Below are 17431 nucleotides of genomic sequence, written 5' to 3'. Positions count from 1 at the left end.
CCAGAAGCTTTAATAAGTGATAGAGACGAGATCCGGACTCAGGTCTGGGTCCATGTCCTCTGCTCCTAGCTGCTGTGGCCTCTTAGCCTTTACCTAACAACAACTCGTGTCCCTTCTGTCAAAGGCTCTGGCATAGCTGGACTTGGGTCCTTTCAAATGTCCAGCTGGGCACTCCCTCAAGCTCTTGGATGAGGGTCCCCACCTCCCACCATGTGCCTCATATGCCATCACCTGGATGCAGTAAAGAAGAGCCACCCTTGGGCAGGGTGCAGTAGCTCACACCTGTAATCCCAGCACTTTGGGAGGCCGAGGTGGATGGATCACCTGAGGTCAGGAGTTCGAGACCAGCTTGGCCAACATGGAGAAACCCTATCTCTACTAAAAATACAAAAATTAGCTGGGCGTGGTGGCACATGCCTGTAATCCCAGCTACCCGGGAGGCAGGATAATCAGTTGAACCCCGCAGGCGAAGGTTGCAGTGAGCCCAAATCGCTTCACTGCACTCCAGCCTGGGCGACAGAGTGAGACTCCATCAAGCAAGCAAGAGAGAGAGAGAGAGAGGAAAGAAAAGAAAGAAAGAAAGAAAGACGGAAGGAAGGAAGGAAGGAAGGAAGGAAGGAAGGAAGGAAGGAAGGAAGGAAGGAAAGAAGGAAGGAAGGAAGGAAGGAGATTAAAACTTGAAAGCTTCAAAATTTTTTAAAAATCCAAAAAGAAATATTGTAATAAGTTTAAGAAGCCTACTTTGAGCCCTGGTTGTCTCTTTATCCCCATCAAAACCCCCATGGAAAGTTCCCCAAAGGACTCATTTTCTTCTCAAATGAATAATTTTTTTTCTTATTCCTTTCAGCTGCTTTTGAAAATAAAGGATTTATTTAAAATAATTGATTCATTTTTGAGACTGCAAAATGCTTACGTTTAGACACTCATTCAACAGAATTGATGTATTTTCCCCAACTTATTTTTCAGTTGTTTATAAAATGATGAGTTTTGATTCTTTTTTTTTTTTTTGAGGCAGAGTCTCACCCTGTCGCCAGGCTGGGGTTCAGTGGTGAAATCTCAGCTCACTGCAAACTCTGCCTCCTGGGTTCAAGTGATACTCCACCCTTAGCCTCCTGGGAATACAGGAGCATGCCACCACACCTAGCTAATTTTTTGTATTTTTAGTAGAGATGGGATTTCACTATGTTGGCCATGGTGGTCTCGATCACTTGACCTCGTGATCTGCCCGCCTCGGCCTCCCAAAGTGCTGGGATTACAGGTGTGAGCCACCACACCCGGCCTTGATTCATTTTAATAGCCATTTCACCTTTACTCTGTTACTTTATATTCTATTATAAAATCTTTCAAGATGAAAGGCCTGAAGCCACAAAAAACATTTATCATTAAAAACTGGAAATCATAGCACACATCCTATTGATCCAGTTGATTTTCAAAAGTTGTGCTCTTTATGAAATTAGCAGTAGCTGACTCAGCATCTGGCCCTCTTAGGTACCTGAGCTACACCCTGAACCCCAACTTAATCCGGAAGCAGGATGCCACCTCTACCATCATCAGCATTACCAACAACGTCATCGGGCAAAGTTTGGTCTGGGACTTTGTCCAGAGCAATTGGAAGACGCTCTTTAATGAGTGAGTCTGTGGAGTGGGTGTCAGGCACAGCGAGCGCTGAGGCTGGGGCCCCAAGGGGTGGTCTGTGCACGTAAGACACGCCGGGGGCACTGCCCAGGAGTGGACAAAAATCAGCCAAGCGTGGGGGCAGGAATGGAAAGACAAGCTGGGGTACAGGCCGTCCCTTTTCCCATTTGGAAGGAAAAAGAGAGGGGAGTGAGGAACTCGGCAGTCAGAGCTGTGTTCAAGCTGTGACTCCCCCATGTCCTAGTGGGGTCTTCCAGGGCATATCATTTCATCTCCTCTATAATCATAGCTCCCTCTCCAGTAGGTGTGAGGATGAGCCTCCTTAGTTCCCGGCCTCCCTCACAGTTCACCTCTCTCCCTCCTTGCAGTTATGGTGGTGGCTCGTTCTCCTTCTCCAACCTCATCCAGGCAGTGACACGACGATTCTCCACCGAGTATGAGCTGCAGCAGGTAAGAAGTCATTCCCCAGCCCTGGGCTCTGCCTACTTCCTTCGCAGGCCAAAGGGGCACTGCATTCTTCCCCGACTGTGGCCCTGAGGGAGCACAGGCTTCACGCCGCCAGGCCTTCCTCATTTACAGAGGAAGCCGAGTAGCCAGACTTTGGAAGTGTTGATAATTCAATTTTAAAAAAATTCATCTTGGGATTTTCGTATAGGCACAAAAGGAAAGAGTGGTATAAGGAACCTCCGTGTACCCATTACCCAGGTTCAACAATTATCAACATTTTGCCAGTACTCTTTCTGGGCGGGCAATTTTAAAGCAAATCACTGACACTATATAATTTTACTTCTAAATAATTTAGTCTTATGAAAAATAAAGGCATTCTTTTTTTTTTTTTTTTTTGAGACTGAGTCTCACTCTGTCATGCAGGCTGGAGTGGTGCAGTGGTGCGATCTCTGCTCACTGCAACCTCCGCCTCCAAGGTTCAATTAATTCTCCTGCCTCAGCTTCCCGAGTAGCTGGGATTACAAGCATGTGCCACCACATCTGGCTATTTTTTGTATTTTCAGTAGAGACGGGGTTTCACCATGTTGGCCAGGCTGGTCTTGAACTCCTGACCTCAAGTGATCCACCCACCTCAGCCTCCCAGAGTGCTGAGATTACAGGCATGAGCCACTGCACCCAGCAATAAAGGCATTCTTAAAACATAATCACACTGTCCTTAGCAAACCCAGGAAAATAACTATCTTCTTACTATCATCTTATACCCAAGCCATATTCAAATTTTCTGAGTTGTTTATAAAAGGTCTTTTTACAATTGATATATATGTTTGAATTAGAAGCTTGACAAACTCAACTTGGATTTAGTTTGTCTTTTTTAAAAATTGAGATGTAATTCACTGGGCATGGTGGCTCACGCCTGTAGTCCCAGCACTTTGGGAGGCTAAGGTGGGTGGATCATCTGAGGTCAGGAGTTCCAGACCAGCTTGGCCAACATGGTGAAACCCCGTCTGTACTAAAAATACAAAAATGAGCTGGGTGTGGTGGGGGAGTCCCTGTAGTCCCAGCTACTTGGGAGGCTATCGCAGAAGAATTGCCTGAACCCAGGAGGCAGAGGTTGCAGTGAACCAAGATTGAGCCACTGCACTCCAACCTCAGTGACAGAGTGAGACGCTGTCTCAAAAAAAAAAAAAAAATTGATATATAATTAATGAACCATCAAACTCACCATTTTAAGTGGTTTTCAGTGTACTAACAAGGTGGGGTGGGTGGGGTGCTTCATGACTGTAATCCCAGCACTTTGGGAGGCCAGTGCAGGAGGATCCCTTGAACCCAGGAGTTTGAGACCAGCCTGGGCAATCTCGTAAGACCTCATCTCTAAATAAATAAATAAATAAATACAAAAGTTAGCTGGGCATGGTGGTGCATACCTGCAGTCCTAGCTACTCGGGAGACTGAGGTGAGAGGATCGCTTGAAGCAGGAAGGCAGAGGTTGCAGTGAGCCGAGATGGTGCCACTGCATTCCAGCCTGGGCGACAGAGCAAGACCCTGTCTCAAAAAACCAAAACCAACCAACCAAACAAACAAACAAAAAAATACGTGGTACAACCATCACTACTGTCTAATTCCAGAACATTTTTATTACACCAAAAAGAAACCGCGTACTCATTAGCAGTCACTCCTCATTCCTACCTGGTCCCCTCAGCCCCTGGCAACCACTAATATACTTTCTGTCTCTATGGATTTATTACCTATTCTGGATGTTTCATAAAATGGAATCATAGATACATGACCTTTTTGTGTCTGTCTGCCTTCTTTCACTTAGTATAATGTTTTCCTTTTTTTTTTTTTTTTTTTTGAGACGGAGTCTCGCTCTGTCACCCAGGCTGGAGTGCAGTGGCCGGATCTCAGCTCACTGCAAGCTCTGCCTCCCGGGTTTACACCATTCTCCTGCCTCAGCCTCCCGAGTAGCTGGGACTACAGGCACCCGCCACCTCACCCAGCTAGTTTTTTGTATTTTTTAGTAGAGACGGGGTTTCACCGTGTTAGCCAGGATGGTCTTGATCTCCTGACCTCGTGATCCACCCGTCTCGGCGTCCCAAAGTGCTGGGATTACAGGCTTGAGCCACCGTGCCCGGCCAGTATAATGTTTTCAAGATTCATGCATATGGTAGCAGGGATCATTCCTTTTTATGACTGAATAATGTTCCATTGCATGGATGTACCACATTTTGTTTTCAGCTCATCATTGATGGTCATTTGGGTTGTTTCAGTCTTCTGGCTATTATGAATATCATGGACCTTCACATGCAAATTTTGTACAAACATGTTTTAATTTATCTTGGGTATACACCTCGGAGAAGAATTGCTGGGTCATTTGGTTACTCTGTGTTTAAACTTTTTGAGAAACTGACAAAATGTTTTCCAAAGCAAGGGTACCATTGTCCATTACTATCAGCAATGTATCATATGAGGGTTCTAATTGCTCTATGTCTACACTTAATCTCCCTTTCCCCCCTTTTTTAGTATAGTCATCTAGTGGGTAGGAAGTGGTATCATTATGGTTTTCAGTTGTATCTCCCTAATGAGTAATTACATGATGTTGAATATTTCATGTGCTTACTGGCCTTATACACATTTGTGTATCTTTGGAGAAATGGGTAAAACTGATTATTTTTCTTTTCGAGAGAGGGTCTTACTATGTTGCCTAGGCTGTCCTTAAATTCCTGGGCTCAAGCAACCCTTCCACTTCAGCCTTCTGAGTAGCTGGGATTACAGGCGTGTGCCACTGTGCCTAGTCTTTTGCTATTTTAAAATTGGGTTGTCTTTTTATTGTAAAAGTTCTTTATATATTCTGAATATTAGACTCTTATCAGAGATACGGTTTGCAAGTATTTCTCCCATTCTATGAGACCTGTCACTCACTTGATAGGTCTTTTGATACCCAAAAGTTTTAAATCTTGATGAAATCTTATTTGTTTTTTTTCCTTTGGTTGCTTATGCTTTATGTGTCATATCTAAGAAACTATTGTCTAACCCCAGGTCATGAAGATTTATACTTATTTTTTTTATTTCAAAATAATTTTCAAACCCACAAAAGACTTGACAATGTTTTTTACTAAGCATTTTATTGGCTGGGCACGGTGGCTCATGCCTGTAATCCCAGCACTTTGGGAGGCCGAGGCAGGTGGATCATGAGGTCAGGAGTTTAAGACCGGCCTGGCCAAGATGGTGAAACCCCGTCTCTACTAAAAAATACAAAACTTAGCTGGGCGCAGTGGCAGGCACCTGTAATCCCAGCTACTCGGGAGGCTGAGGCAGGAGAATTGCTTGAACCTGGGAGGTGGAGTTTGCAGTGAGCTGAGATCGCGCCCCTGTACTCTAGCCTGGGTGACAGAGCAAGACTCTGCCTCAAAAAAAAAAAAAGTTTTATTATGTTTTCACTTAAGTGTAGGCATTTGATCTATTTTGACTTAATATTTGTATATGATATGAGGTTGGTGTCCAACTTCATTCGTTTTGCATATGGATATCCAGTTGTCCAAGTCCCATTTGTTGAAAAGACTGTTCTCCCACTGAATGATTTTGGCAACCTTGTTGAAAATCAATTGACTGTAAATGTAAGGGTTTCTTTTTGGATTCTCAATTCTATTTCATTGATCTACATTTGTATTCTTATGCCGGCACCATACTGTCCTGATTACTGTAGTTTTGTAGTGAGTTTTAAAATTGGGAAGTGTGAGTCCTCCAATTTGCTTTTTTTTTTTTTTTTTTGAGAAAGGGTCTCACTCTGTCACCCAGGCTAGAGTACAGTGGTGAGATCACAGCTCACTGCAGCCTCAACTTCCCAGGCTCAGGTGATCTCTCCACCTCAACCTCCTGAGTAGCTGGGACTATATAGGCACATGCCACCATGCCTGGCTAATGTTCTGTATTTTTCTGCAGAGACAGGGTTTCACTATCTTGCCCAGGCTGGCCAACTATGTTCTTTTTCAACACTGTTTTGGCTATTCTGGGTCCCTTGCAATTTCTTATGCATTTTAGGATCACTTATCAATTTCTGCAAAAAAAAAAAAAAAAAGTAGTTAAAATTTTGATGGGATGACATTGAATCTCTAGACCACTATGGGGACTATAGGCATCTCAATAATACTAAATCTTCCAGTCCATGGACACAGATTTATCTGGGTCTTTTTTCTTTTTACTTAGGCGTTCTTTAATTTCTTTCAAAAATGTTTTGTAGTTTTCAGCATACTAGTCTGGCACTCATTTTGTCAAATTTATTCCTAAATATTTCATTCTTGTTGATGCTATCGTACATGGAATTGTTTTCTTAATTTCATTTTCAGGTTTTTCATTGCTAGTGTATAGGAATACAATTGATTTTTGTGTATTGCTCTTGTATCCTGCAACCTTGCAGAAATCATTAGTTCTAATAGTTTTTTTTAATGGATTCCTTAAAATTTTATGTGTGCAAACATGTCATACACATAGTTTTACTTCTTCCTTTCTGGATTCCTTTTATTTCATTCTCTTGGATGACTGCCTGGATAGAACCTCCAGGACTGATAACTCTTCTAATTTATAGGAGTATTTTTTTTAAAAAAGCATTTATTTATTGAAGCAACTGGATCATTTGTGGTGTAGAAATTTCCACATTTTAGATTTGGCTGGTTGCTTCATTAGCCCCTCTCTACTCTCTTGATGGGATTGATATTATAATGAAATATTACACATGAAGGCCAGAATCTTCCTGAGCCAGGTTTTGCCTGGGATTGTCTTTTGCGACCTCTGTGTTGACAAGGACTTTGCCCAGGAACAAGGCGGACGTCCTCTCTATCCCTAGAACAGGTGTGGTCCCATCCATGGGGACTCTAAAGTGGGAGTGGGAAGCCAGAGGCCTGAGAGAGCTCCTCCTCAAGGCTGTATTAGGGACCCAGACGGGGCTGAGGATCTTTGTTTTTCTGGCAGCTGGAGCAGTTCAAGAAGGACAACGAGGAAACAGGCTTCGGCTCAGGCACCCGGGCCCTGGAGCAAGCCCTGGAGAAGACGAGAGCCAACATCAAGTGGGTGAAGGAGAACAAGGAGGTGGTGCTCCAGTGGTTCACAGAAAACAGCAAATAGTCCCCGGCCCTTAAAGTCACCCGGCCCCCATGCAAGGTGCCCACGTGTGTCCATCCCAGCGGCTGGTGGCAGGGCCTCCATTCCTGGAGCCCGAGGCACCAGTGTCCTCCCCTCAAGGACAAAGTCTCCAGCCTACGTTCTCTCTGCCTGTGAGCCAGTCTAGTGCCTGATGACCAGGTTGACCGAGCACCTCCCGGCCCCTGCCTCTCATGCCAACTCCGCCCTAGGCCTGGCATGGCGCCTGTCGCCCAGGGCCCTGGGGCTGATCTCAGGGAAGCCCAGCTCCAGGGCCAGATGAGCAGAAGCTCTCGATGGACAATGGACGGCCTTGCGGGGGACCGCCCTGTACCCTCTTTCACCTTTCCCTAAGGACCCCAAATCTGAGGAATCAACAGGGCAGCAGATCTGTATATGTTTTTTTCTAAGAGAAAATGTAAATAAAGGATTTCTAGATGAGTGAGACTCATTACTAAACTAAAGCAGGAGTGGGTCAGCACAGCGGCTGGGGAGGCTGGGTGGAGGGAAGCTGGGTGCATGCGGAGCATCGTGGAGCCTGGGACCCCAGAGCACAGGACGGGAGACGTGCCCAGCTTGCTGGCCCTTCCTGCAGGTGCCCTGCACCTATGCCTCCGTGTCTGCCTGCAGGACTCTGGGCTCTATCGACTGAGCTAGCTGGGCGGTTTGCAGGTCTCCTTTTATCCCTATTCTGATGGCAGCTGGAGATGCTGGGTGGTGGGGAGGCATCACAAGGTGGAGGGTGGGCAGCTGTGGACCCAGTGCTCCCGCAGTGAGTGGTGAGAGGGGCCCTGGCAGAGCACAGGGAGTACTCTTCAGGAAGCACCCTCCTTAACATGAGGCAAGGGTGCAGGGTGCTGTGCCCCTCTTCCTGCCCCACAGGAACACCTGGGACAATGTGGGACAGTTCTGTGCAGTGGAGGCAGCAAGCGCAGGGTCCCAGACCTGGTGCCACTCTTCACTGGCCAAGGGCACGCCCCACAGTCTTCCGTGGTGGAAGGGTGGAGTGGGGTGCGGGTACCAATGCATAAAGAGGTTGTTTTCTAGAGCAGCACACAGGGAAGGGCTGGGCTGAGGAGCAGGCAAGCCATGGAGTGGGGACAGCTTTGCCAGGCTCATAAAGTGGGTGCTGTGCCCTCCACATCGCCTGGGGCAGAGGATGGTCAGGGCCAACTCTGAGAAGGTCTGGGACCCGCACAGCTCCACGCATACATTGGCCCTGGTGGGCATTTCTTGACAAATGGAGCCAGACTGTGGCATGCTCCCCTCAGCCTCTGCCCCGCAAGTCCCATTTGAACATTCAAGGCTGAGGGGAGGGGGAGAAGGCAGGAACAACCATAGGGGTCCTTAGGAGTCAGCTCCAACAGACACCCACGGCCAGCTCTGCAGGCTAGAATCCTGGAGTCCAGCAGGTCTGGTTTCAGTTTCTTAGACAAGGGACCTACATGCCCAAGCCTCAGTCTCATCTGCACAACGAGGCAGTGTCAGAGCTGTTAGGCTGGCGTGTGGATTGAAGGAGATACATGTACTTAGCAAATGGCCTGACACATAAGGAGAGCTGGGTTTTATTAGCACCCTTGACCCTGTCTCCTGGCTCTAGCCCCACCAGCCTCTTCCCCCTTGTGAGAAGCAGGCAGGCCTGGGGCCAGGAAGGTCCCCCATCCCCCACCACCATCCGCACATCAAAGAGTAGGGCTGGCTAAGCCGGGAGGCCAGCCCGGGTGATGGGGCACTGTCCCTCCACCAGCCAGGAGGCTCCCTGGGCCGCCCAGATTAAGCTCCACCAGTCACTTTGGGCCAACTCTTCCTGTCGCCAGTACCCAGGGGCTGTGGCTAGCACTTGACCTTCTGGGGTTCAGCTGTGGGAGGGGCCAGCCTCACCATCTTGAGTTTCTAATGGGCTCCAGGTTCCCCGGACATTGCAGAAGAGAGAGCTGGCCTGCCAGGGAGAAGAGTTTATGCACATTATTTCATTTAGTTCTCAACTGTACCATGAGATAAGGAACATCTTTATCTCAACTTTACAGATAAGAAAACTGCAGGGCAAGGAGATGAAGTTACAACTCAGTAGAACTGAAATGGAACCGCTGTCTGGCTTTACTCCCTGCACAGAAGTGGAAGCCGGTTCTCCATCTGGAGCGGGGATGGAGTGCCTGACGTCTATAATGCCGTGCTTGTGCCGTTACTGGAAAGGGGTCTAGATCCAGACCCCAAGAGAGGGTCCTTGGAGCTCATGCAAGAAAGAATTCGGGCAAGTCCATAAAGTGAAAGCAAGTTATTAAGAAAGGAAGGGAATCAAAGAATGGCTACTCCACAGGCAGGGCAGCGGCATCGGCTGCTCAACTGAGTAAACTGAAGAGTTATTTCTGAATTTTGTTGCTGTTTTTTTTTTTTTTTTTTTTTTTTTTTTCAGAGTTTCGTTCTTGTTGCCTAGGCTGGAGTGCAATGATGCGATCTCGGTTCACCACAACCTCCGCCTCCTAGGTTCAAGCAATTCTCCTGCCTCAGCCTCCCACGTAGCTGGGATTACAGGCATGCACCACCACGCCCGGTTAATTCTGTATTTTTATTAGAGATGGGGTTTCTCGACCCCAGGAGATCCGCCCATCTCAGTCTCCCAAACCGCTGGGATTACAGGCGTGAGCCACTGTGCCCAGCCTTATTTCTTGATTATATGCTAAATGAGGGGTGGATTTTTTCATGAGTTTTTTGGGAAAGAAGTGGGGATTTCCTAGAACTGAGGGTTTCTCCCCTTTTTAGACCACACAGGGTAACTTCTGGATATTGCCGTGGCATTTGTGAACTGTCATATGCTGGTGGGAGTGTCTTTTAGCAGCTAATGTATTATAATCAGCACATAATGAGCAGTGAAGATGACCACAGGTCACTTTTGTCACCATCTTGGTTTTGGCAGGTTTTGGCAGGTTTCTCTACTACATGCTGTTTTATCAGCAAGGTCTTTGTGACCTGTATCTTATGCGGATCTCCTGTCTCATCCTATGACCAAGAATGCCTAACCTCCTAGGAATGCAGCCCAGCAGGTCTCAATCTCATTTTACCCAGCCCCTATTCAAGATGGAATCGCTCTGTTTCAAACACTTATGACGGTGCCACCTGGCAGTGTACAATGCTGGCACTCATCAGGCCCTCCAAGGCTGATCCTGGAATGCAGTGAGGATACACAGAGCCAGAGCAATGCCTGCAGAGCCTTGGTCAAGGTCAAAGAGCAGGAACCAACTAGAACTCTGGTGGCTGATTCCCTGCCCAGCGCTCTTATCTGCCAGGGAGATGAGCCCTCAGCATCAAGTCCAGCAGGAATGGAAGGTGCTGAGGCTCTGCAAGAAGCAGCCCTGGTGGCTCCTCTGACCCAGCTTTTTGAGACTGTGGAATCAGCACAGCTAAGGCAATCTTTCCTTTTCTTTTTCTTTTTTTTTCTTTTTTGAGACAAAGTCTCACTCTGTCGCCCAGGCTTGCAGTGGCACGACCTCAGCTCACTGCAACCTCCACCTCCTGGGCTCAAGCTATTTTCCTGCCTCAGCATCTTGAGTAGCTGGGATTACAGGTGCTCGCCACCACGCCAGGCTAATTTTTTGTATTTTTAGTAGAGACGGGGCCGGGCTGGTCTCGAGTTCCTGACCTCAGGTGATCTGCCTGCTGGGATTATAGAAGTAAGCCACTGCGCCTGGCCTCATTTTCCCTCCCTCCCTTTCTTTCTTTCTTTTTTTTTTTTTTTAAAGGTGGGGTCTTTCTATGTTGCCCAGGCTGGCCTTAAACTCCTGGCCTCAAGCAAACTTTCCACCTCACCCTCCCAAAGTGCTGGGTTTACAGATGTGAACCACTGTGCCCAACAAATTTGAAGTTTGCTTTTTGTTCGTTTGTATGTTTATAGAGGTGGGGTAGCACTCTGTTAACCCAGGCTGCAGTGCAGTGGTACGATCACAGCTCATTGGAGCCTCATCCTCTTGGGCTCAAGCAATCTTCCTGTCTCAGTTCTCGTAGCTGGGACTATAGGCACACACCACCACACCTGGATAATTTAAAATTTTTTGTAGAGGCAGCTCCCTGCTATGTTGCCCAGACTGGTCTCCAACTCTTGGCTGTAAGGTATCTTCCTGCCTTGGCCTCCCTAAGTGCTGGTATTACAGGCATGAGCCACCGCACCTGGCCCTGAGAGAACCTTTCAGCACAGTTCTGGACGTGGGCCAAGCATTTCACTTCTCCTAGCTTCAGTTACCCATATGAAAAACTGAATGTTCTCTCCATTGCAGGGTCATTGAAAGGCCTGGGTGAGGTACTCAGCAAGTGTTCAGTCTCTTATAGACAGTGACTGGGGTTCCCAGGAAGAAGGTGTGGGGGAACCAGTCATCCCAGGCAGGGTACAAGCATCAGTCCCTCTCCCTCCCCTGCCAGGCACTTAGCAGAGAGGTACAGCCCAGAGCAGCATGCCTGGGATGGAGCCATGGATGGACAGATGGACTGGAGGCAGTAAGGGTCTGCTGCTCTGAGATGCAGGGCTGAGCCTTCGCTCCCAGAGTGGGAGGACAGGCATGGGGATATTCGCCGGAGTCCACCTGGACCCAGCTCCCCTCACTCCAGCAGCATCTAGGACGGCCCAGGCAACCCCAGTTGGGCATCCGCACATGCTTCCTTGGCTGGGGCGATGGGGCCTCTTGCCTCTGCTCGCCATAGAGGCCCATGCTGAGGAGAACTGAAGAACGAGGCTTCCAAGTTCCAGAAGATGCTTATCTCTGGCTGCTGCTGGCGAAGGCCAGAACTCTCCTGGGCTCCACTCAAGCCCTCACAGGGCCTCAGAGTTAGAGAAACATGGCCAGGGAGGACCTCCCTCTGCCGCCACAAGGACTGACTCCAGATAGGTGGGAGCCAAAGAAAGGAGACAGGGTTGTTGTTTAGTTCTGCCTTCAGTGCAGATGCTAAGAGACCGTGGAGCCAGGACCTTGGGTCTTCTTGGGAGGAGAGAGCATTGGACTAGGAGTGATGAGCCTAATGTCCACACCTAACTGGAGGCGAAGAATATTCATGGTTCGCAACCTGGCTGGGCTTCAGAATCCCCTGGAGAGGATCTTGTTAAAACCTAGGAACCTGAGACTTTACCCTGGGAATCTAACTCACTGAATCATGCTCTCAGAGGACGATCCCGGAACCAGATGGCACAGCACGCTGCCAGTTTTGGGAACCACTAGACTAGGTTATCTTAGGTAATGTGACTCTACTTAGTACTTTTTTTTTCTTTTTTCGGAGACAGAGTCTCGCTCTGTCACCCAGGCTTAGGCTGGAGTGCAGTGGCACAATCTTGGCTCACTGAAGCCTCCGCCTCCCGGGTTCCAGTGATTCTCCTGCCTCAGCCTCCCTAGTAGTTGGGATTACAGGCACCTGCCACCATGCCTGGCTAATTTTTGTATTTTTAATAGAGATGGGGTTTCACTGTGTTGGCCAGGCTGGTCTCGAACTCCTGACCTCAAGTGATCGCCCCACCTTTGCATCCCAAAGTGCTGGGATTACAGGCATGAGACACCACGCCTGGCCTCAGTACTCATTTTATTGAGCACTTACTATATGGCAAGTATTAAAACCCTGAGAGGTAGGGTCTATTATGTCTCCACTTCACAGTTGAATAAACTGAGGCTCAGGGAGGTTTCAAAGGATGCCTGTCAGTCTCACTTGGTTACACAGCAAGTAAGAGCCGAGTAGAATGCGCAACCTGCTGTGTCTCTGCTCTAAGCTTGCCTGGATTTTTCTCATCCTTCCAGCTGTGGCTGACAGCCCCTCGGGACAGCAGGGCCCTAAGGGCAGAACCAGAGCACTTCTGGAAGGTTAAAGGAAGAAGGTACCTCAGCACCACCCAAGATAGTTCCTCCTTTAGGAACTGTGAAAACTCAGAGTGACTTGCCCGATGCCCCAGGACACGTCAGAGGCAACAGGCAACCTTGCAGAATGACAGGGGAAAGCCTTGCATGTCAAGAGCTCAGGCCCAGGAAATCAGGCAGCTCACGCTCTGTGCTGCCTCTCCCCTTCTCTCAAGCTGGACTGTTGCAATGGCCTCCTGCCTGGTTCCATTTCTATGAAGTGGCCGAAGGGACTGAGAGCAGCCTTCTTACCAGCTCACCCCCAATTCCCAACCCTCAGTGCTGCCCATCACTCAGGAAACGGAGGCCAAAACCTCATCAACCACCACGTGGAACTCCCCCGTCTTGCCTCCAAGCCCCTTTCTGGCTCTGTTTGCCACTTTTCTGTGTCAACTCTAGACACTAGATGCTTCTGTTTCAACTTGGCTCATGCTGTTGCTCCTGCCTGGACCTCTCCTCCCTCACTCCTCTTGGCAAACTCCTGCATATCCTTCAACACCCAGCTCTAAGGTCACCTCTCCTGCAACTCTCTCCTCCATGAGTCAGCAGATACAGAAGGAAGTTACCACCACCACTGGCTCCCATGCCGACAGCAGCCTTTACTAATGGATCTTGGCGTCCTTTTCCCAAGATCCTGGCAGTGCCTCTTACTCTTAAGACACTGCAATCAAGGCAGCAGGACTAAGGAATCAGGTAACTCAAGAATGAGATGGTACTGCCAACCTTGCCTCCCACCAGGCTACCGCATCCTGGTCCCTAAGCACCTCACGCAAATCCCCATCCTTGTGTTTAGGACCTGGGCTTTGATCATTTATTTCCCTGTAATTCACATTAGTTGGGGAATATTTACTCTCTGGCACCTAACACATGGTGCTACGGGCTGAACTGTGTCCCCATAAAATTCCTGTATGGCTGAGTGCAGTGGCTCATGCCTGTAATACCAGCACTTTGGGAGGCCAAGGCGGCTGAACTGTGTTCTCATAAAATTCCTATGTTTGGCTGGGCGTGGTGGCTCACGCCTGTAATCCCAGCCCTTTGGGATGCCGTGGCGGGTGGACCATTGGAGGTCAGGGGTTCAAGACCAGCCTGGCCAACATGGGGAAACCCCATCTCTACTAAAAATACAAAAATTAGCCGGGCATGGTGGCAGGCACCTAGGCCAGTTACTAGGGAAACTGAGACAGGAGAATCACTTGAGCCTGTGAGGCAGAAGTTGCAGTGAGCTGAGATCATGCCACTGCACTCCCGCCTAGGTGACAGAGTGAGACTCCATCTCAAAAAAAAGAAAGAAAAAAATTTCCTATGTTGGGCTGGGTGCAGTGGCTCACACCTGTAATCCCAGCACTTTGGGAGGCTGAGGCAGGTGGATCGCTTGAGGTCAGGAGTTCCAGACCAGCCTGGCCAAAATGGTGAAACCCCATCTCTACTGAAAATACAAAAATTAGCTGGGCATGGTGGCAGGCATCTGTAATCCCAGCTACTCAGGAGGCTAAGGCAGGAGAATCACTTGAACCTGGGAGGCAGAGGTTGCAGTGTGCTGAGACTGCACCATTGCACTCCAGCCTGGGCAACAGAGCAGGACTCTGTCTAAAAAACAAACAAACAAACAAACAAACAAACAAACAAAATTTCTTATGTTTAAGCCCTGACATTCAATATTTCAGAATGTAACTGTATGACTGTATTAGGAGAAAAATCCCTAAAAGAGTAAATACAGTTAAATGGGTCCCTTAGGGTAGGTCCTCATCCAACATGACTAGTGCCCTTATAAGAAATCAGGACACAGACAATAGAGACAGATGTGTGACTGTGTGGGGGCTCAATGAACAGGCAAGCCACAGAGAAAGGCCCCAGAAGCCACCAAACCTGCCTACACCTTGATCTTGAACTTCTAGCCTCCAGAATTGTGAGAAAATAAATTTGCGTTGTTTAAGCCACCCAGTCTGTGGTTGTTTTTTTTTTTTAAGTTTTTTGTAGGGACGGGGTCTTGCTATGTTGTCCAGGCTGGTCTCAAATTCCTGGCCTCAAGGGATCCTCCAGCCTCAGGCTCTCAAACTGCTGGGATTACAGGCATAAGCCACTGCACCCAGCCCGTGGCATTCTAGTATGGCAGCCCTCGCAAACTAATACACTGGGCCTAGCACATAGGAACCACTCCCAGCATTCTTTGAAGAAAATTTCATGTCATTGTGAAAGAGCCCTAAATCACAGGTCTCTGGGACTGTGGTCTCCCCATTTGGGGGTCCTGTCTGTCTGTCCACAGCTGCATGCACCTACCCCACCAGTCACCAGGAATGTTCCCAGAACACAAAAGGGCAGTGGTGATGTGGCTGGGGCAAGTGGGCAGGCCCAAGTTCAGCCCACCTGTGCTACCTTGCACAGCAAGCCAGGTGGAGCTTTTGGCCCTGGAGCACCAGCGCAATAAATATGGTCAAACTGACAAATGAGGGCCCACACATATCTTAGCAGGCCTGGATTCGGGAAGGAAGGAGCAGCAGAACTAGTTCCCCACAGAAGGAAAACATGTTTCCTTTTCCAGAGGCAAGAAAAACCCAGGTTGATGGACAAAAAACAAAACCAAACTAAATTTTTGTTGTGTGTGTGTGTGTTTTTTAAGTACAAAAAAATCAAAGCATATAGGGCTCTGGCCAACTGTCACCAAGAAGCAGAGTATGGGGCCTGCCTCCTACACCCATTCTCCCACCTGTCCCTGCCCAGCTGCCTTTGGGGTAAAGGAGACCTCTTCTTAGAGCAGCTCAGACTGTGCTCTGCAGAGCGCCAGGCATTCTGGGGGTGTCTAGCAGTGGAGGACACTGCCCCCGCCCTGACTCCATCCAGGGAAGATACCCACTATCTATTTCAAACACTGCTTCCCTGAAAGACATCACTTAGAAAAAGGGAGCCTTGGCTAAAGGAAAGCATGAACAACCACTAAGTAGCAAATGAGGAGGCACCCATGCTACAGGCCTGATTCCTGGATGGAAAGAGGGAAGTCAAAGCCATTCAGTAGAAGATGCCCAGGTGGGCCCCCTCCAGATCTTCTTGCCAAAGTTCAGGGCAGCCACTGAACCGCAGGCCTGAGCTCTGGGGAGGGCTTGCTTCACTAAGCTGGAAGGCGGCGCCTGGTCCCTGGTCCTCTGAGTTGGGCACCACCTCTGCACTGTGGCTCCAGCACCCCCAGGGGGTCTGAGGCTGCAGTCTCTGGCATGATGGGTGGGGCAGGAGAGATGGAGCTCCCAGCGAAAGACAGGACTCTGGAGACACAGAGAGACCCTGCAAGAGAGGTAAGAGCAGCCTGGTTAGTGGGCTGCTCCCTGATGTCCAGAGATCTTGAATCTAGCTCGTTGCCATGGTGTGGCTGGCAGCATCTGGGCAGCCCTGGTGCAATGGATGCAGCAAAGCCAACTGGTTAAGAGCACTGGCTCAGGAGACACTCTGCTAAGGCTTAAATCCCAGTTCTGCTACTCACTAGCAATGAGAACTCAGGTAGCTCTTTTTGTCTCAGTTTTCTCACATATAAACTAGGGAAGCTGATAATACCTACTTCCCATGGTCATTACTGGGGCTGAATAATACATGTAAGGTGCCAAGAATGATGATGGGCACACAGAAAGTGTTCAACAAATTTTGGTTAATAGATTTTTTATGGACCATGAGTCATTCATGAGCCTCATGAATGAATGAAGCTTGAAGAAAACTTGAAATCACCCGCTCCAGGCCCATGCACTGGGGAAAAGCTGCCCTTACCCTGGGACTTCCTTCCCTCACTGCACTCTTAATAGCACTTGAAGTCAGTAAGCCACCCTGCTACCTTCCACCCTCTGAGCAAGTCGGCAGGCTCTCCCTCTTTCCCATGGCTGTGAAGACTGCTTGTGGTGACTGTGGAGGTGGCCTTAACTTCCCAGGGTCCAACCTCTTCTCCCAAGGAGCTGGGGGTTCTTTCCATTCTCCCCTCCATTAGATAATCCTGGAGTAGATAAGCTGGGATCGAAAAAGTATGAGATTCTCTGCAGACTGGAGGCTAGGGAACACAGCAAGAGCCTCCACACATACCTGGTACACTGCGGCCAGCTCCAGGGTTGCTGGGGGCGTCGTCCAGGGCACTGGCGGGTTCCGGGGCTCTGGGGACGACTGCGTCCAGGGACAGCCTTGGGGTGGCGTCCAAAGAGACGCGTCGGAGGTTGTCCCTTGGGACGAATACGGAGGCGACTGTATCTTGGGGCAGTAAGGGGGTGTCGCCCAGGGATCTGTGTCGTGGACCCCCCTTCCCAGGCGCTCGGGTGCGGCTCGGGCTCCGGGGCAGGAGGACGGGGACCCCCAGGACGCCTCGGCGAGGACGGCTGAGACAAGGC

At 49.0% G+C, this 17431-nt stretch overlaps 2 protein-coding genes across 2 annotated transcripts in view; one reads left to right on the top strand and one right to left on the bottom strand.

Annotated features, from left to right (window-relative positions):
• Window positions 1-7656, top strand: part of ANPEP (alanyl (membrane) aminopeptidase) — a 30346-nt gene extending 22690 nt beyond the window's left edge. Inside the window, exons 19-22 of the mRNA XM_011986333.1 lie at window positions 1489-1629; window positions 2004-2085; window positions 7048-7244; window positions 7453-7656. Coding sequence (XP_011841723.1) covers window positions 1489-1629; window positions 2004-2085; window positions 7048-7200 — 376 coding nt within the window. The 3' untranslated portion in view covers window positions 7201-7244; window positions 7453-7656. The remainder of the gene's footprint in view (window positions 1-1488; window positions 1630-2003; window positions 2086-7047; window positions 7245-7452) is intronic.
• Window positions 7657-15666: 8010 nt separating this feature from the next.
• Window positions 15667-17431, bottom strand: part of MESP2 (mesoderm posterior basic helix-loop-helix transcription factor 2) — a 2308-nt gene continuing 543 nt past the window's right edge. Inside the window, exons 2-3 of the mRNA XM_011986346.1 lie at window positions 17133-17424; window positions 15667-16352 (exon numbers count right to left, since the gene is read on the bottom strand). Coding sequence (XP_011841736.1) covers window positions 16083-16352; window positions 17133-17424 — 562 coding nt within the window. The 3' untranslated portion in view covers window positions 15667-16082. The remainder of the gene's footprint in view (window positions 16353-17132; window positions 17425-17431) is intronic.

The sequence above is a fragment of the Mandrillus leucophaeus genome, unplaced genomic scaffold (genome assembly GCF_000951045.1).
Source record: "Mandrillus leucophaeus isolate KB7577 unplaced genomic scaffold, Mleu.le_1.0 Scaffold297, whole genome shotgun sequence".
NCBI classification, from domain to species: Eukaryota; Metazoa; Chordata; class Mammalia; order Primates; family Cercopithecidae; genus Mandrillus; species Mandrillus leucophaeus.
This window is presented reverse-complemented; position numbering and strand designations above follow the sequence as displayed.